A 20,952-nucleotide genomic window follows, 5' to 3' on the forward strand; every position below is an offset into this window, starting at 1 on the left:
ACATATTTGATCAGGATGCAGTCTCCAATCATAAGGGAGGTCGCAGTATGGTGGGGAGATAAACATGAATGCAACTATTTATAAAAGTGTGTGATAAATGCTGTAATAGACAATGTCTGTCTATCTATCTATCTATGCAAGATGCTGGGGATGGCATCAAATTTTTAGTTATTTGCTAAATAACTTAAATCCCCTAATGCTGCTAAATTCCCTCTGTTATACCAAACTTTCAGTAAAGTCTATGCCATCAAGAAATTATTTGTGGGAGTATTTTGGGGGAAAAGCAAGGGAGAAAGGCCTGTGCTCTCTTCCTGGGTAGCTGTGAAACAGAGAAGAATCATGTGGCCATGAGAATTGAGATGTGAATAAGGCTAACAGCTGAGCTAGTGCAGAAACTTGGAGCTGGAGGTGGCCTGAAGAAACACAAGCCGTCGAAGATGTCAGGGGCATCAGTGGGCTCTCCTCCATCATGGGATGGGGGTCAAGTCAAGTTAATAATTGAATCTCAAAGGAAACACTGATTTCCAGCTGATTCTTGCGTCACATTTGCTTCACCTCCTTTAGAATCTTAAACTTTCTGAGAGCCACTCCCTCAGTTTCCCAAAACTGACATCAAGTTTTGTTGTGCCCTTTCTGGGTAGCTGTGGAACCGAGAGAAGAATCATATGGCCATGATAATTGAGATGCGAATAAGACTAACAGCTGAGCTAGCGTGTGGTCTCTCCCCACACCTCCCACTTCTAAATTCCTTTCTCTCTTTAAAACATTTTTTTCTTTGGCATAAAACTTAGAGTGGTAGCATATTAAACAACACACAATATTCTATGGCTTGAATAATGGTGTTTATTTTCTTTAAATACGCTTAAATATGAAACAACAGACAGTAGTTCTGTAAACTCAAAACTAAAAGCTGGACGGTAATCAGAAAATCAGTGCTGATCATACAAATCAAAATCTGCATAAGAGAATCAGAATAATTCACAAGACAGTTGCAATTAGCAAAGGACTCGGAGACTATGCGAATTGCCTCGTCTGCTCTGAGTAATCAGTCACAGGGCACCTGTCATTCCATGATGATCAAACCTTTTTCCTTCACCAAAAAAAAAAAGGGTTATAGAGGTTTCCTCCTCTCCATTCTTTGTTGTGCGGAGGCATCTTCAGTTAGAAGACATCTGTCAGTGAACCAGGGAATCCTCAGCTAGTGTTTAATGGAAGGTTGGTCTGGATTCACCATGGTACTATGTAAAACAGATTTTTTTCTAACATCTGGAAAAAAACAGTGACAGCAACTTGGCAAAGCAGAATGCTGTTTAAAATGACAAGATGGGGAACTCGAGAACAAAGTTGAATCAAGGATTTTCTCGACCCTGGAGCCCATGGGCAGCCCTTTTCTCCTTTGGAAAGCGGCAATGCTTTGCACATGCTGGTTTTCCATTTGCACATGTTCTGCTGTGAAAGGGGCATCTATCCTCACAGCTGTTGCAAAAGAAAATAAACATGAAAATTCAGGATCAAGGACTAAATTCAAAGGAATAACTCTGTTCTGATTTAAGTTTTCAAAGTAAAATTTCCAGATACATATTTAAAATGTCAGTATCAAATCCTGAATGGTTATCCCATGTGGATTCAAAATCTATGAAAGCCCAATCGGTAACCTGTAAGTGTTCTATTCATCAAGACATTTCCTGCTTTGTAAATCCAGTGACAACCCCTTCCTCAAAGAAAAAACAAACAAACATATATGGACATATATTGAGAGAGAGATTGAACCAAAGAGTCTGCTGATCTGAAACTCTCCCAAAATAATCTTTTAAATCTCATCAATTTAGTTTTTGCTTAAGATCCATAAGCCAACAACAGCAGACAGGACTTTCTTGATTCCACAGTTAATCATCACTCTATATACTCTCACTTATTCATTAGTTGCCAAACCTCTGTTTTACTAATAAAAAGGGGCTCAAGCACTGAAAAAAAAATTGGCTTAATAAAGAATCTCACTAAATCAAAACTGTATTTACATTAAATGTCAATGAGTCAGGTTAAGGCAAGAATGAAAAAGCCATTCACCTGCAGGTGTCTGGGTGAAATATCTTGTGCTTCTGGCAGCAGCTCTCCAGACTCTCTCTGCATTCAATGCAACTGCAGTTTTCTGGGTGCTGGATGAGATCTCTGGGACAGGGAGTTTTACAGACACATTCGCAACGATCTTCATCAAACATCATATGTGGCCCACAGAGAGCCAGTTCCTGGAGATGAGAATGGTCTAAAGAGAAACAGAAGAGTGTTGGTTGAATAGCTGTAGCACAGATAACATGATCACCAAAGCTGGTTGAATACTTTACATCATTCTAAAATAACTTAGAGTCACCTAATCTCCTTTCCTGTAGATTTTTGTCCCTAAACTTTTCACAAGGTGAAGGCGATTCACCTCTGATTTCACGACACAAATACAGAATTCATGTGTTCTCCTAAGTTTGTGATAAAAATGTTATGAGCTAAATATTTTTTATTATTTATTTATTTATTTATTTTGAGGAAGATTAGTCCTGAGCTAACATCTGCTGCCAATCCTCCTCTTTTTGCTGAGGAAGACTGGCCCCGAGCTAACTTCCGTGCCCATCTTCCTCTATTTTATTTGTGGGACTCCTGCCACAGCATGGCTTGACAAGAGGTGTGTGGGTCCATACCCAGTATCCAAACCGGCGAACACCAGGCCACTGAAACAGAACGTGCGAACTTAATCACTCCACCACTGGGCCAGCCCCAAAATGTTATGAGCTGAATATTTTTGATAAGATTTTTAAAGAAATTTTTAGCTTGGTGACTTGTTAAAAATGCAGACTTTCACAACCAAATATCAGTAATAAAATCTACGATGTCTAAGGATTATGAATCTAGTCCTTCCCAGTTTTTTAGGTGAAGATTAAAAAGAAAGAGGAACAGAAGTATTGGCACAGAAATACATCTCAGATCTTCCAGATTCTGGGTAGAAACAGTGATGTATTTCCTCCACTCGCAGATCACAACATTGATATAAAAGATACAACAGTCATAATGAACTTAGATTCCACAGATATCTGTTGGAACATATGTTCAGCTGAGAAAGGAGAGTCTGAGAAGTTTTGACACACTTAGCCAACAGATACTTCTTCTAGAAAGTGTACAAAACAATTGGATAACTACTACTACAAGTCCAATTCTGATCATCAAGTCGAAATTCATTGCAAAAAAATGGAACAGATAGAAACTTTAGAAGAACTTGACTATGTCACTTAGCATTCCTGAAGGTTTTGGAGGAAAGTACATGTTTAGTTTCTTCCCCAAACTTGCTTCTCTCCCAGTTTGCCTCATTTAGGGAATGGTGCCATCACTCTTGACTTCCTGCCATATTGAATCTAATCACCATGTCCACCCAGTTCTGCCTCCCTGAATTTGTTATTTTTCATCCTCACTGCCACCGTCTCAATTCAGTCAGTACCTTGTATTTTTTGTATAGATAGCTATCACTCATCTTGCCACTACAGTTTTACTCCTTCAATCATTCTCCACAATATTATCAAATGGAAATCTAATCGCATCACTCTACTGCTTTAAGTACTTTAAAAGATCCCCCTCTCTTTCACAATAAAGGCCAATTTTCCCACCAGGACGTTTGAGACACTCTATGAATTGGACCCCACTCACCTCCCAGACTCATCTTCTATCTGTCTCTCTCTCATATATCCTATCTTCTTTCCATACCAAATTAGAGTACTTTTTGTTCCCCTGATGTGCCAGAATCTTTCAGCCCCATGCCTTTGGCCTTGTACTTCTCTCTGCTAGTTATCCTTCCCCCTGATATCTTTCCCAGCTTCTGCAAGTTTAGCCAAGTACGCTTGCCCTGTGCATATTTCCATACTGTCCTTTCTTGCACTGCTTACATTTGTCTGTTTATGTCTATATTTCCTCCATTAATTAAAAAGTCCTGAAGGTTATAGGGATCATGTCTCATTGTTCTGGCATAAACTAAGCACTTGGTAAATGTTTGTTGAGTTTATTTGGCATAATAAAAGGGTCTTGAAGCAGGCCAATGTATGGAGACTCTGAAGAATCCCATCCAGCATTCCAAGGCATTGGATTAGACCATATGTTCTTGCCAGTATCTGACCATTAATAATGTATCAAAATGGTAATCTCACCTCGTCCAATCTCATAGTTTTAACAGCTCTGTGGTTAATGATCTTTGAGGGATCATGTGGAATGAGTCTTAGAAGGCTAGATCTGGAGAGACTCCATTCTAGACTGTGTGAAGAGGAAAAAAGTGAGCCCTGTAATCCATATGCCAGCGAGGCAGATGTCACTTTGGGGGAAGATGAGAATGGATTGTTAAAGGATAGTTAAGAAGCTCTTAGAAGATTTGCATAAATCACTAGGTGGCAGTAGAGATTCATTCAGAACATCAAGTAGGACCAACTCCATTCTTGGACAGGTGGTTTAGGGAAACAGGCAACTGGGTGTTTGCTGAACGTCAGCAAGGTAGCTGGCAGAGGTTGGCCTCAATCCTTATAGGCAAGTTAGTAGTGACAGAGTCTGGATGTAGGAGAACTGAGTGGAGCAGCAACTAGCTAAGGGTGGTACCCTGGAGTATTATATATTGATTTCAATACTATGGAGATTGATGATGGGATACCAATGTGTTCTGTTCTCAGCCTTGTTCCATTTATCATTTTTATCAATAAACTGATGGAATTCTTCCAAGTAAATTCTTGAAGTTGTGGGTATCTTGAAGAATTTAAAAGATAGAATCATGACTCACTAATTTTTTTTGGTATTGTGGTTTTCTTTTTAACAGTTTAGAGCAATGCCCTGAATCTAACAAGATAAAATTAAATTTGACTTGGATTCATTAACCCAAATTTGCTCATTCAGGGAAGAGAAGCTATTGTAGAAAGGCAGTTGGCTTAACAGCCACATGTGTGAAAAAGGTGCTTAGTGAACAGTAACCTCAGTATATGTCATCAGTTTGTTGGAGCCACTAGAGAAGTGACTGAATTTGGCCCACATCAATTGAATTATGGGAGATGAAAATTGGAAGTGATTTTGATCCAGGCTACCCTGTGCCTCTCACTTTCACGATTGCTACAACTTCCCAAAAGGTCCTCTGCCTTCTTTCCTGTCCCAGGCCAACCCATCCTCTTCTACACTGTCACCGGGTAGATTTTGTTAAAATTCTAATTGGTGCTATCACTGCTTGAACCATTTGAGTGGTTTCCTTTTGCCCTTAGCATCACATCCAAGCTCTGGGACAAGGTTCACAAGGTCCTTCCACGTAGCCCCTGTGAACCTCTCCAGCTTCCTCTCTCACATCTACCCAGCCCCCTCCCATTATGTTCCCACCTGGCAGAACTTCTTCCAGCACCCTGGATGTACTATGTTCTCTCTCTAACCCTGAGCACTCATTTTTCCCCTGCTCAGAGCACCTCTCTCCTTCCTGACTACTCTTCCTACCCTCAACACATGTGTGCACAGGCTAAGTCCTTCTCCAGGAATTACCTTCAGCAGAAAGAAGCTGCCTCACACAAGGTTATGTCCCTCCACGAGACAGCCCGTATCCAACAACCAGTCCCTAGGACCCAACTCCTTTGCCTTGATTTGGGACATCCTCCCCAAGGGCTGTCCTAGCTTAAGTTCCCCATGGGATTGGTTGACACCTCTTAGCAACTGCAACACAGTTCAACTTTCCTCTCTGTGCAGTCCTGCCTCTCTCTCACCTTTTAATGCCTTGTACCTGCACGCAAACTCCTGAATACAAATCTCTCTCTTAGAAGCTGTGTACCAGGGAAACCCCAATTAGAACAGCCTTTAAGCCCTATGTATATTGCTTCCCACAGTAACTTTCTAACACTATTAAAAAATGAGTCATATGGAGAAAGAATTAGATTGGTTTTATAGGGTTCTATGGGGTAAAACCTAAACTGAGTTGATGCTCTAGAGCTGGCCTGTCCCACACGGTAGGTATGGGCCCCATAGAGCATGAACTGGCAAGTCCAAATTGAGCTGTGCTCTACGTATAAAATACACACTGGATATCAAAGACTTAGCACAAAAAAGAAAGATATCTCATCAAAGATTTTATATTGATTGTATACTAAAATGATACTATTTTTGATATATGGGATTAAATAAAATATATTAAAATTAATTTCTCCTGTTTCACTTCACCTTTTTAACAATGTAAGTACTATAAAATGTAGGTTACATATGTGACTCTCATTGTAATTCTATCAGACAGTGCTGTTTGAGAGAGAGATTCGGGTTCAGTGTAGTTTACTAGAAACAAGAGTGTGTCCAGAGCAACTGAGCTGCCTCAGTGGGTGGCGAGTTTCCCTGTGACTGATATTTATTCTAGCAGAGGATGGCTGAAGACTTGGTGGGAAGGGAGTAGGTGACACTCAAGATCTGCATGGGCATAGAAACTATATGAACTTTAAGTTTCCCTCAAACCCTGGGTTGAGCTTTCATGAAAACATTTAGAAGGAAGCTGAGAAACAGAAGTATAGGAAGTAGGATATTATTTCTGGTTTCTAGGACAGATTCCTTAGAGTTTTCCTTACGAGTCTTGCTTTTAGATCATAGTTTACAATGAGCAAGGTTCATATTGCACCATTCCTTGTGATTTTTTCAGTGGAATCATGTCAAGTTCTCTGGGAAATAAATAAAAAATGCATTCTTTTTCAGCCAAATGTTCATCACCCAAACTCATGGCACTATGAGTTATGAGCAGTGACGATAGCCTATCTCATTTGGTTCCCAACTCTCATTAGTCCAATAGCTATGTGTGCTTTTACTTTGCCCCAGTTTCAGGAAAAGTTTTCTCTTATTCCACTTTTTTTTCAAATTATTGGCATGTTTTCATATGACACAGTTGAAAGAAACCAAGTCCAAAATTACTTTATGTTCCTGTGAGACTTTTATAGAAATAAATTAGTAAAATATGGTTGGCTAAGTGTTTAGTTCTGAAGTGGCCTTCATTAAAGGTTACCATCCCCTTTCAAATTCAATGTTTTAGGATGCTCTAATCACTTTGGGTTTTTCTTTAAGATTAAAAAGCAGAGTGATACATTGGTGGGCTTACTATATAATTATAGCACAGAGGGCTCTGGAATCTGACTGCTTCTATCATCCTTAGCGTGTGACCTGGAGAAAATTACTAGACATCTTGGTGTGTCCATTTTGTAATTGTAAAAAAGGGGGATAATAACAGTACATTATAGGATTATTATGAGGATTAAATGAGTTAATATATATAAAAGGCTTACACTATTGCCTGGTCAATAAACATTAGTTGCTATTGTTGCTATTTTTATTATTACTATTATTATTTCATTACTGCCATGATTACCTTCCATCCCAGGGAGTGGATTCTCCTCCCGTAAGACACATTTACACTTGTTGCTATCCCACAGCATGTCAATAGGACAGAGTTTCTTGGAATGGGAACAACTAGGAAAAGAACACAATAAAGCACATTTAAAAGCTTTCAAGGGCAATCATACCTTTGGAACACTTTTTTAAAATGTTGAATAAATTTCTGAGTGGAGAATAGTTAAGATTTTTAAGGAGCTTAATTCATATTTATGAACTGCATGTTATTAGACAGTAATTCTGTAATTACAAATATTCTATTTGGAAACCTTTGGAAACTAAACTGTAATCTTGGAAAGTTATAATCTTTTTAAGAAGATTGGTGTTAAAACTACGCAAATTAGCTGTCTACAGAGCTTATTTACCAAAAGTAAATATTGTTCTAACATAGCTCGTAAGCATGATCTTCTTTAAGATGGAGATAAGAACATTGGTAGGACAGCAGGGACATCTTGAGGATAAAAGGTTCTTCTATGTGAGCTTTCTTTTCTGCTTGAGGGGGCTCGAGGTATCTTCTTGTCTCAGTGTTAACTGACATATAACCACCAGGTCACTCCTTCACATGCCGCTCACGCATTGTGTTTACTGCTTTACTTCTGTGCGATCTAAGTATCCAACTTAGTTACTCTATGTTTTCATTCAGTATTTGTAATTTGTCTTTTATTTGTTTCTCTATATTAAATTCTTTTTTCCCCAAATCAATGATTCTTACCTTTGATTTCATAACACTGCAGGAGTTCATAATTTGTCTCATAAAGAATCACAAAATGCTCTCAAAAATTTCAAAGTCAAATTAATTTGAAGTCTTCTTAATTTAAAACAAGAATTTTCCATGTGTTAATCTTAAGAGGAAGGGTTAGAAAATCTCCAAACTCAGATGCAGACAGTTTTGCCACTCCACTGATGCCAGGAGGTTTTCTCCCCCTAATTTTGGGACTTAAATGTGTAAACAGCCTGAAATGAGTTTTATTTAATGCTTGTTCTGGAATGAGAGAACATCTGCCAAATTTGAGGCTGGAGTAGAGATTTATAATTGCATTAGCCTATGCATATTAAGAACAAAGGTGTCAGGGCTGGCTCCGTGACCAAGTGGTTAAGTTCGCGCGCTCCGCTGCGGCGGCCCAGGGTTCGGATCCTGGGCGCGGACATGGCACTGCTCGTCAGGCCACGTTGAGGCAGCGTCCCACATCCCACAACTAGAAGGACCTGCAACTAAGATATACAGCTGTGTACGGGGGCGGGGGGGGGGCGGTTTGGGGAGATAAAGCAGAAAAAAAAAAAGAACAAAGGTGTCTACAAATGGACATGCTGAGTTCATAACCGCTGAGATTTTGGTCCTACTGCAATATACATCTAACACCTAATAAAAAAATATATTTGCCAAACAGTTATTACTAGTAGATCTGGATTAGAAACTAAAAGATGAAGAACTTGAAGAGAAAGTGATGACTCTATAATTAATGAAGTATTCTCCACACATAACTTTAGCAAAGGCAAAAACAAGTATAATCAAGAGAAATGCTTACTGATCTTCTTCTGGGATCTGGATGGATCTTCTGATAATGGAGTATGGATGGCGGGGAGCCGTTGGCAAGCACTTGCAACCTGTATGGTTGGCAACTTTAACAGGCACTAATTCAGGTACTGATGTCAAAGGCACTGATATCTCAAAGAGCTAGAGTAGAGAAAGATAACCATAACACATATATTTTTAAAAATAATAATAATTTCTACAGTCTACATTTTTACCATTGTCCTTTCTGGTAGTGACTTTGGCAAAGTTGTCCATTAAGTATAGAACTAATAAGGCTAAGAGTGGCATGATGGAAAGAATGCTGGACTGGGAGTCAGGAGATCAGGGCCTTATCCAACTTTACTAAGTATTTACGTTTGGTCAAAGCTCTTAACTTTTCAGTGTCACTGGTACCTTTATAAAAGGCACTGTTGTCCTTGCTCCTGCTTTAAATGTGAGTGTAAATTGTAAGGATTAAATGAAATGATAGCTATGAAGTTTCTTTGAGACAATGGTGAATAGATTATTCTTCAAAACTATTTACTTATCCTTTCCCATACAGTCTCCATTGAAGGAATATAATTTCCTGTTCCTTGACTTTGGACTTGGCCATGTGACTTGCTTTGGCCAACAGGATGTTAGCAGACTTGACACAAGTACAAACTTGAACTGTGTGTGCTTTGTAGGGCTTGTTTTCTCATGCATATGCTGTAGCCATGAGAAGAGCATGATCTGGCAGGCTTGCTGGTCCAAGGGATGAGAGACACAGGGAACAGACCTGGACTCAGTTTGCAGCTTGGAGTCAAGCCCAGCTGAGCCCACTCTAAACTAACTGCATCTCAGATACACGAGTGAGAATAATTCATTGTTGTTTGAAGCCACTGAGTTTTGGGGTGTTTATTATGCAGCATTACATGGCAATAACTGACTGACACAAGATTGTTATGCCCAAGCAAGTAATTATAGGTAACACAAATATCATTCTTTCTGTTTCTATATGCCAGGCCCTATTGGAAGCACTTTTATATTAATTCATTTACCCCTTATAACAACATTATGGGGTGGGTTTTTTTAAATTACTCCCCACGCTACAGGTGAAGAAACAGATGTACAGAGAGGTTATATAACTTGCCTAAGGCCACATAACTATTGATTGAATGAGTGGGGATTTGAACCCAGGGAGTCTATTCTAGAGCCAGAGGTACTCTTAAGATACTCTTAAGAATACACTTGATTATTTTTTGGAATGAAATTGCTGTGACTAGAAGAAGTAAGGTAGGATCTTAGCAAGTAGAATTTAGAGAAATGTCAATTACTTTGCATCTAGAGTGGTTCTATGATGTATGGATGAATTTGAACTTGATTTTAATGCGCTGTCCATTTAATCACCATTCCATGTAGACCTTCCTACACAGAGTATTCATTTATTCACTTTGTTTCTAAGAGGTATTTCAAATAGTCCATAACTTTGGGATGAGAAGTAGTTTTTTCAAAAGCACTATTAAAATGTTCAAATATGCATATTTAGAAAGAAAAACTGCTGTACACTTACACTTAAGTACATTCTTTAAAACTAATCATTTGTTGAGTGCAGCAGTCAAAATAAAGTACTCAACTATCTATTAAGTGGAAACAATCCATTAAAGTTGTGTTTATTCTGACCTTTTGATATGTAATGGAACTTCCATGAGTCTGACTAAGAGAGTTTTTAGAGTGTTTACTTTGCATAAACTTCATCTTCTTGCGAAATTTTTCAACTATGCTCTAGGGAATACTATGGTCACATTATGCAAGCTTTGTTTCTACTAACAGTTGATGCTTAGCCATACTTATATCATTTTTTTTTACTGATTGTCAAATAGTAGAGGTCAGAATTTTCACAAGTTCCAAGACTCTCTAAAAGGATTTAGGAACAGAAACTCTCCAGTTTAAGGGGTATTTTAGGGGGTTGGGGAAACAAAATTAATAAGTTAGCCTATTATCAAACAAGTCAGTATTCCATTCTTTCCATCTAATTAAGATAATTACCTAACATGGATCTACTCGGTACCTATGTGTTTTATTGTACTACCTCTTTTCACAAACGTGAGGAGAATAGATTGTATAGGCAAATGTGACAATTAAATGAATATATCAACACGCATGAGGAAATTTGCAACATAGAACCAAAAGGAATGTAGTTTGACTTACAGCTTTTTCTTTTTAATATATTTTCCTAGGTTTGTTATTATTGCTCTCCTATGCAACGTTTATTACATTTTACAACAATATGGTAGCAATAGAAAGAAAGACATCTACTGAGCAAAAGGGATTTTATAAGATGGAGAAGAAAGAATGATTTCTTTCATGGAGATTGTAGATTTTCAAAGATCATTTATACTGAATGTTTGCCATTTGCCCCTCTAGAGAGAGACACCATTTTCTCTCCTTCTTTCCCCACTGGGCTCTGTGTCCCAGGATGCTGACCTCCACGGACCGCATCTATAGGTCCTCTTGCCTCCCCCCGCAACCCCGATTCCTTGCAGGCTAAGGGTTGGCAGTAGCTGCCACTTCCACTTAGCTAGCCAGTCCAGCAGCTCTCTTCTCCACTTTCTCTCTGGGTTCCCATAACTCCTCCCTCCCCTTGCCTCTTCAGTCTAAGGGTGGGAACAGCTCCCTCTTTGTGCCAGCCCTGAGTGCTTCCCAAGCCCTTCTGCCTTCCCCTAATCCTGCCCACACCCTTCATTAAACTCTTCTCAATCACTCCATTTGAACAACATGGAACCTAGCGAATACACAAGACACTGCAACTGTCTTCATTCCTTTTAATGTCTGTCCTAGTAACTTCCAGAAGATTTCCTGCTTCTTGACATTATAGCATCAGAGAGACAGTAACTGATAAGAGTTCAGGCTCTGGAGTCCCATAGATCTGGATTTGAATCTCAGCTCTGCCATAAGTTACCTCTCTGAGCCTGTTTCCCCACCTATAAAGGAAGATAATAAGATACCCTTGTAGCTTGTTTCAGGGATTAAAGGAGATAAGGCACATAAAGGATTTAGCCCAGTGCTTGGCAATAAACTTAGTTGTAGCTATCCATACTATCACCATCAGGGCTTTGGAGAAGGCACACTTGCTGACGTCCTCATACCTGTTTGGATATGTACGAGGTGCTCGTGTTCATACAGATGAGGCTCTCTTCATTGCAGCAGCCGCCACACCGGAACACGTTCACACAGGGAGGCTTGAAGAACGTGTTGGTGCTCCTCCCCAGCTCGCTGGCAACCTCCACGCACGTCTCTCTAGGGCTGCACTGGGTTCTTTGCCATTCTTCATCTATGACTGCAGAGAGGGAGCTCATTGGGGCCAGCAGAAGAAATGGCCCTGACACGCGCTGGCATGTGTGCCAGGGTTCTGCTGAACAGTCATTGTCACATTTGTAGTGCTTGTTTATTTTACTAGATGATATTTTTTGTCAGTCTTTTAGCCAAAGATTGTTTTCAGAAAAATTAAAACCCAAATCTATGCTCCTTCCCATTTATACAATACCTTCGTAGAATATTCTTTTATTTTCCTTTGGTGCAGAACATCATGTCTTGTATATAACTACACTGGGTACATCTGGAGAAGCTGGCTAATAAGGAAGTAAATGGAAGCATGTAAAGAAATAACATGTAAGTGTTATTTATTAAGCAATTTACAGGATACAGCTGGATAGCATTTCTTCTACTCCAAGCCAGGTGTGGGTAGGTTTTAGCACCATCAAGAAATACATTTCTGTTGGTTGCTTAAGTAACTATAGTAGGCTTCAAACCTGGCAAACACTTGAATGGACATTTAAGTGGAACTAACCTTTCCTAAAGTCAGAGTTTTCTCATTTGCAAGTGCCCAATACTGATGATTATATAAAATGATGAAATAAGACTGTTCATTTTGATGGAAGGAGCAATATTCTGGCCATTCTAGCTAATTTGAGGGAAACAAGAAAAAGAGACAACTTTCTGGGAAAGAAAAGGTGACATACATTCTTGTAAAACAGTACTTGCTTTTGTTTAAATTAGATTTTGACACTTTGATACTTAATGTTGTATAGCCTTTCTACGGATGTTTTTAGGAAATGATTCAATTTATGATAGACAACATTTAAAGATTTTCTTTTTGCTTGCCATGGAACTATAGAATTTATTATATACGTTGGGGATGGTGGTGAAAACCTCTTGTGGTAAGGCAGCTTCTAAACAGACCCTCAGTGATGCCCACCTCCTGGTGTTCACACTCTTGTGTACGCCCCTCCTCTGTGTGTGAGCTAGACCTAGTGACTCACTTCTTATGAGGAGAATACAGCAAAAGTGATGAGATTTCACTTCCACGATTAGGTTAAAAAAGACTCTGACTTCTGTTTTCTTAGCAGTCTCTATCTCTTGCTGGCACTCTTTCTCTCGCCTTCTTGGCTTGCAGGCTTTGATGAAGCAAATTGCCATGTTGGAAAGGTCCACATGGCAGGGGACTGAGGGTGGCCTCTGGCCAACAGCCAATGACGAACTGGGACCCTCAGTCCAATAGCCTGTAAGGAACTGAGTCCTGCCAACAACCACTGAGTGAACTTGGAAGCACTTCCTGCCCCAACTGAACCTTGAGATGCTGCCCGTGGCCCAAGCTGACACCTTGACTGCAGCCCCTGGAGAGACCCTGAAGGAGAGACATCCATCTAGGTCATGTCTGCATTTCTGACCCACAGAAACGGTAAGACAAAAAAATGTTGTTTTAAGCAGCTAAGTTCTGGGGTAATGTGTAGCAATAGATAAACTGTTCTCCATATTCACCCCATCTTCAAAAATTTGTGTTGGTCTCTCTCCAGATTATTCTGAATTCCCATATATGTGAACATGTTTCCACTAGAAGGGACAGAGAGAACTTCTGCTTGAAGTATACAGATATATGACTGTTGGAGATCTGACCCTAGTTTCTAAATTATTCCTTTAAAACAGCTCTTCCATTCTCTGTATTTTAAGTCAGACAGAGAAAGATAAACACCTTATGATTTTACTCATATGTGGAAGATAAACAAACAAACACATAGATAAAAGGGGAACAGATTAGGGGTTACCAGAGGGGAAGGGGGTGTGGGGAGGGTAAAAGGGGTAAAGGGGCACATATGTATGGTGATGGATAAAAACCAGACTGTTGGTGGTGAACACGATGCAATCCATATAGAAACTGAAATATAGTGATGTACACCTGAAATTTACATAATGTTGTAAGCCAATAGGACCTCAATAAAATAATTTTTTGAAAAAGTAAGAAAGAAAAGAAGCATCTTTTCCATATTCTGTTTCCTTTTTTCCCCATTAATCTCAATTGTCGTCATATGTTCCTTCTTTAATCACTGAAAATGCAAAATACAAGGTGTTTGGCTGGCTGAGAAACATTGCATATACTACACAGTTTGCCTAAACTTTGTTTTTCATAACAAAATCTTCAATCCTAAGAAACTTTTTTAAATTTATGATTATGAATATTTATATAAAGAGCCTGAAGACTGTAAATATGAGAGATGAATTACCCAATTAGGTATTAATATGGGCATTATTTAATTCACTATTATTAATCATGAGTCCTGGAAAAACAAGTAATCAACTTATGAAAATATTCCTTGTTTAAAATTCTACTTAAATGTTGCTTTCCATTTGCTTTTTTAAAAAACTAAGTTTTGAAAGTTGATGCAGTAAGATTTTCATCACAATTGCATGGAACTATGATCAACGTCCCTGATCAAAGCTTCATAACTCGGCTGTTCTTTACTACTGCCCAGCAGGACTGCTCTGCCTCAGGGAATCACCCTGAAACCCATGAGGGAGAGTTGATAACAAAATATAACAGGCGTAACACACCGATTTTATTATTTACTGCTTCTAACTTAGTAAATAACTTTAGATGATCCTCCACGTACTAAGAGACATTTTAGAGTTGGCAAGTTCCATATTTTTATGTGTTGTTAAAATATATATTTTTGTTTGTGAGGAAGATTGGCCCTGAGCTAACATCTGTGCCAATCTTCCTCTATTTTGCGTGGGATGATGCCACAGTGTGGCTCAAGGAGCAGTGCTAGGTCTGCACCTGGGATCCGAACCTGTGAACCCCACAGCCGCCGAAGCAGAGCACTGCAAACTTAACCACTATGCCACCAGGCTGGCCCCTAAAATATTTTTTAAATATATTTTTTATGGTTTCCTCCTTAGAAAATGTCAATGTCACTTTTTTTTTATCACCTAGTCTTGATTTTATCATAACGCTTGTCTACCTCCATCTTCGCGGATGTCTCACCTCAGATCTTGAGACAGGTCATCTAAGTTAAGGCCTTGGATCTCCAGGTGAGGTCTGACCCCTTTGTTTTCATGAGGTCCATGCTAATTCACCAGATAGAAACAACAAGAGCTTCAAAATCTGTCTGAAGTGGGTTCTAGGCCATGGTTCCAACCACCTCAACTCATTTAGACACACAGCCATACACATGAGCACAAAGAATGCTCTCCACACTCATGCCGGCGGTGCTGCTGAGAGATTTATCCCCGCTCATGCACAGCCTTCTCCACAGCCAACAACAGTGGCTTGTGCAACATCATCTTTTTACAAATGGCAAAAAATAAAGATAACTCTAGAAAGAAAGAGAAGAATAATTTCGGCTTAGTGGTCAATTTGAATCATGTGATAGATATAATCTGTTACCAGGTAATCATATGTTGATCAAATCTAAAATACTAGATCAACAACGCCACAGCGGCTTCTTGTGTCATTTTGACACGTCATCAAAAATGTTAAATGCCAAATCGGAGACCACACTATTTGGCAAGCATTTCATTCATTATGGCATAGTACATACGGACAATGGTTTTCTTATAAAGAACCTCCATACCCTACTAGGGAACAGTCATTCCCTTTATTTCAAATTATGTTATTTTCTAATCTGGAGTTTGGATTCTTTTGTCTAGAGAATTTCCCCCTTCATTATTCTCCTAGTAATTGTATTATTACAACTCAGCCTCTAACTTCTACTTTTCATTTTTACTAAAATACATCACAGAATTTTGAAGAAACAAAAAAGCTATACCTAATCTCTTGGGATTTATCCGTGTACGTATGTTAGTAGAATGCTCCTTGCTGATGAACACCCAGGTTGTTTTATTTTTTAAGTAAACCCAGTGATTTTTTTTTCTATTGAGAACAGTCTTTCTGGGTTTGTTTTGCCCTCACATCTCTGAGTTAAATATATTTCTGTATTTTGAAGTGTTCTTTTGTGTTGGTTTTTCGGTTTTTATTTTTATTTTTTGGTGAGGAAGATTGGCCCTGAGCTAACATCTGTGCCGATCTTCCTCTATTTTATATGTGGGATGCCACCACAGTGTGGCTTGCTGAGCAGTATGTAGGTCCGCGCCTGGGATCTGAACCCGTGAATCACAGGCCACCAAAGCAGAGTATGAGAACTTAACCAGTACACCACCCAGCCAGCCCCTTGTGTTGGTTTTTTATCTCAAAATCATATTGAATATATGTCTCTGCAGAGTAAACACAGGAAACCAGGATTCTCCAGTAACATGAAAGCTATGAAATCAAAGACCCCCTTTTCTTCTCCCGACACGTGCCTGCCCTACTCAAGCTTTTGGAAGAAGTTGGTGCATTTGTCACTATCTGATAAAGAGCAAGAATCGGCCTCCATATGCACACACCTACCTTTCAGTGTTTCAATGTCATAGAAAGTTGCCGCAAACCTGGTGGACCGATGGGATGCAGAGCGAGTGTCTGTGCTGGTAAAACTCTTGAGCTTCAGCCGGCATCTCCACAGCTTCCAGTCCTCAAAGTGCGTGATCCGCAGCAGTTCCTCCAAACCAGAAGCTGCCCTAATCTGTTGTTCAGACCGTTCTAACATTGACTGCGATGCCCGCTTAAAAAGAACCAAAAACATTGGCTTAAAAGCAAGTTACTAAAGTTTTAGTTTGTTTTGATAACCTTCATTGCCAACACTTGAAAATGTAAATAGAGCTGAAAAGAAATTAGGGAGATTATTTAAATGTACACCGGTACCTAGGAAAAATGACATCTAGTATTTTTGATTCACATTCTACTCATTTATGATTGAATCAAAGGATTTACTTATTCCTTCTGGGTTCTCAGAACAATTAAAAACAATATGGTAGTGGGTTGAATGGTGGACTTCAAAATATGTCCACCTCCTAGCCCCCAGAACCTGGGAATGTGACTTCATGTGGGAAAAGGATCTTTGCAGATATAATGAAGTTAAGGATTTTGAGATGATCATCCTGGACTATCCAGGTGGACCCTAAATACAAAGACAATTGTCCTTAGAAGAGGAGAAGACACAGAGACAGAAGAAGATTTCGTGAAGACGGAGACAAAGATTCAAGTCATGCAGCCCCAAGCTAGGGATGGCCTGGAGCCACCAGAAGCTGGAGGAGGCAAGGAAGGATTCTTTCCAAGAGTCTTTGGAGGGAGCACAGCCCTGCCGACACCTTGATTTTGGCATTCTGGACTCCAGAACTGTGAGAGAATAAATTCCTGTTGTTTCAAGCCACCAACTTTGTGGTGATTTGGTACAGCAGCCACAGGAAACTAATAGAGATTTTAAAATCATACTATTTTGTGAGAGGAGCCAATGACAGTTGTTTTCATTTCTGTTATTTGTTTGAGAAACTGACCCACAAAATCCCGGGGACTTTGCCTACAGTCACACAAGAAAGAAAGATTATAAGACCCTGATAACTTGAATTTTCTGACTTCTAACCCTCTGAGCCTTTTTTTTCTTTTTAAACCTGTTTACTATTCAAAGACATGATTTTTTTCTGATAAAATGCATTTTAAGTTGCAAATTTGCTTTCCACACAGTTGCGTGAACTGTATTGACTGATACAGTGCATGGATTTGTGAGGAAAAAAAAGGCTCAGCCAATAAAAGATTTTCAGTATGTAGCCTAATTGTTCAAAATTAGGGACTTGGTTATATAAATAATGATACATGCATTGGTTTTGATGATCACATCAAAATCAATGATGTAGGTGTATATTGGGCGGAATGAATTGAGCTCCTCCCTGGAATGTGCTGGAGAAACCATAGGTGGTCTGTCTATGGTTAGGGATCCGGATTTTCTCCTGCTAGGCCTGTGGTTACTGGGTTACTTGGTGGTTTGGATATGGGGGCTGAGGGGATTTTCAGAACTGGGGTGAGGGAAAAGATGGAGGACCCGTGTAGCTGCAGGATGGTGCTGAGACAGGAAAGTGGAGGGAGAGGTGAATATCAGCTGCCTGCTACAGGTGGAGAAACAGTGGGGAGAAAGAGAGATGAGCAAATGGGACTTTTAGGAAGCTTTACCTTGGGTGGTGTGATGTACGCCCTCCTCCACTGCCCCTCAAAAACTTTAAAAACTACATCATTCATCTCTGTTTGGGGAGTAGGGGTTTTTTTTCCAATATGATGATGGATACTGAGAGTTGTCCGAATGTGGATGCTCAGAAGAGCAAGTGTGGTCCAAGTCATGTACGATTCAGTTATAACTTTTTAAATTACTTATGTATATATTTGTGTATAATATACATCATATATATAAGCAATTGACCATTGTTAATTAATCATATATATAAAATTAAATATATATATATAATATCTGGAGGGATATACATGAAAATATAAACAATGGTTAATTCTTTAGATCAAGGGTTGTCAAACTACAGTCCCTTGGCCTAATTCAGCCTGCTGCCTGCCTGTTTCTTGTTTTGTTTTGTTTTGTTCTAAAGATTTGCACCTGAGCTAACATCTGTTGCCAATCATCCTTTTTTCTTCTTCTCCCCAAAGCCCCCCAGTACACAGCTGTGTATTCCAGTTGTAGGTTCTTCTAGTTCTGCTACGTGGGATGCCACCTCAGCATGGCCTGATGAGAGGTGCCGTGTCGGCTCCCAAGATCTGAACCCATGAAACCCTGGGCCGCCAAAGCGGAACGTGCAAACTCAACCACTTGGCCGAGGGGCTGGCCCTGACTGCCTGTTTTTATAAATAAAGTTTTATTGGAACACAGCCATGTCCGTTCACTTACACATTGTCTATGGCTGCTTTCACTCTACAATGGCAGAGTTGAGAAGTTGCAACAGACACCTTCATAGCAGTTTTAATCTGAGGCCACCCATCTTTTTTTATTTCAATTCTTTAATATTCTCAGGCATTATATTTTTTGTTATTTCATGTATTATATTGTCTCTATTCTCCTTTTTGAAATACTTATCAGACATTATTGGAGCCTTTTAATGATCTTACATGTCTCTTAAATGTGCTTTCATATTTATCTATTTTTCTCTCCTTTCATCTCTCTTTAATGTGTTATAGATAAATCAATTGGTTCATCTTCCCAATTACCAATTCTCCTGTTGTGTGAGTCTAGAGTTTATTTTGTTAAGTTTTTAATTTCAATCACCATATTTCTAATTTCAAATATTTCTACTTCTCCTTCCTATCTTCTTTTAGTTTCATTCTGTATGTTTTTCCTAATTTAACATTTTATTTTGAGAAAATTATTCCTTTATTTCTTTAGGGGTCCTAAATAGGTTTATTTTAAGCATTTCTCCAAATTGTTTTATATTTTAACTTCATATATATATGATTTATGTCTTGATTATTCACTTTATTGGCTATCTTTCTTAGTAATAATTACCTCTATGTAATTATTTGGAACTTTGTTTCATCTTCATTGGGAGATTTGTTTTCCTTTCTCACTATTCTTTTTTCGTCATTTAAAAGTTTTGTGGTTGTACCCCCACCCTGACTCCCAGGGCCCTGAATCCAGAATCTTGTTGAGTATTTGTGACTCACGGATCAGCCCAGCTCAAGTCCTGGTTGCAAGGAAGTATCTGCTTCCTCCTTTGCCCCTAGTTAAGCAGTTTCATAGAAGACACAGCTGCAGGCAGCGATGAGCAGTAACTCTTCCTTCCTCTTTCATGGATTTGATGTAGCGCTCATGGAGCCCATTACCCACTGGAGCTGAACTCTTGGTGGCCTCTACCTTCCAGACTCAGAGTCCATCAGATCTGCAGCTTCAGCTTCATGGTTTTTTAAATTTATTTTTATTGAGATATAATTGACATACAATATGGTGTAAATTTAAGGTATACAATGTGTTGATTTTTTCACCTTCATGTTTTTGGTACCATTTCTGCAAATGTTTGCCATCTGCAGATATTAACCATCATCTGATCAATTTTCTATTTTATCTATCATTGCTATGGACTATAAAAGGTCTCAAAACATGAATTTAGAAGGTCATCTTGCTTGAACATCCAGATGTGAATGTGTATGTGTGTGTGTGTGCACGTTTTTAATAAAGGCGGGAGAACCTTGAACACGTTTATAAGCTGAGGGAAAGAGCCAACAGAGAGGGAGAAACTGAAAGCATATGCAGGAGAGATAAAGCAGAAACCTAGAGGGGTTGGTTTGACCTAAGTTCCAGAGATAAGTGGACACAGGATGGATGAGAGGGTCACCCTCTGAAACAGGAGGCTCATAGTGAACGACATGGGTTTGTAGATAGCAGGACTCCTGGGACCTACGATTTCTCACTTCTCTGTAAAATTTGAATCAAGGCAATTTTCTGGGAGTGAGGGGAGGAGGAAGCTTGAAAAGCTTAGATAGGATTTGTGGAATAGGCATTGAATTTAAGCAACATGCCACAGCTTCCTCATCTAAGAAATCTGGAAATGAAACTGAATAATTACTAATGTCTCCAGCAACTCTGAAATTCAATGATTCTCCATTAAGGCTCATTTTTCAATAGTCTCTCCTTTCCTGATTATTCACTCTCTCTTCTAGTTAGACAATCTAACTACTTCCATATTTGAGTCAATCTTTGCAATAAAATTTTGTTACAACACTGCTTCCACACAAAAATAATGAAACCAATCAAATAGCTTTTTAAATGTTTAAAAAATTGTACTATATTGAAAGGATTTTTATTTGTTGAGGCAAATTTTATTCAATACCATCCATAAATACAGACTAATGGATG

At 39.1% G+C, this 20,952-nt stretch overlaps 1 protein-coding gene and 1 long non-coding RNA gene across 3 annotated transcripts in view; one reads left to right on the plus strand and one right to left on the minus strand.

The window, feature by feature from the left end:
• Window positions 1–820: 820 nt before the first annotated feature.
• The window catches only part of VEGFD (vascular endothelial growth factor D), a 34,021-nt gene continuing 13,889 nt past the window's right edge, over window positions 821–20,952 (minus strand). For both annotated transcript variants that reach the window (XM_008540314.2, XM_070603742.1), the window contains exons 2-7: window positions 16,623–16,833; window positions 12,046–12,236; window positions 8,931–9,079; window positions 7,382–7,482; window positions 2,068–2,263; window positions 821–1,476 (exon numbers count right to left, since the gene is read on the minus strand). In XM_008540314.2, the coding sequence (XP_008538536.1) occupies window positions 1,350–1,476; window positions 2,068–2,263; window positions 7,382–7,482; window positions 8,931–9,079; window positions 12,046–12,236; window positions 16,623–16,833 (975 nt within the window). In that variant the 3' untranslated portion in view covers window positions 821–1,349. The remainder of the gene's footprint in view (window positions 1,477–2,067; window positions 2,264–7,381; window positions 7,483–8,930; window positions 9,080–12,045; window positions 12,237–16,622; window positions 16,834–20,952) is intronic.
• Window positions 13,301–17,481, plus strand: LOC139080933 (uncharacterized). Its single transcript, XR_011535803.1, has 2 exons — window positions 13,301–13,637; window positions 16,454–17,481. It is a non-coding gene; the product is annotated as an uncharacterized lncRNA (long non-coding RNA).

Source organism: Equus przewalskii, chromosome X (assembly GCF_037783145.1).
Source record: "Equus przewalskii isolate Varuska chromosome X, EquPr2, whole genome shotgun sequence".
Lineage (NCBI taxonomy): Eukaryota > Metazoa > Chordata > Mammalia > Perissodactyla > Equidae > Equus > Equus przewalskii.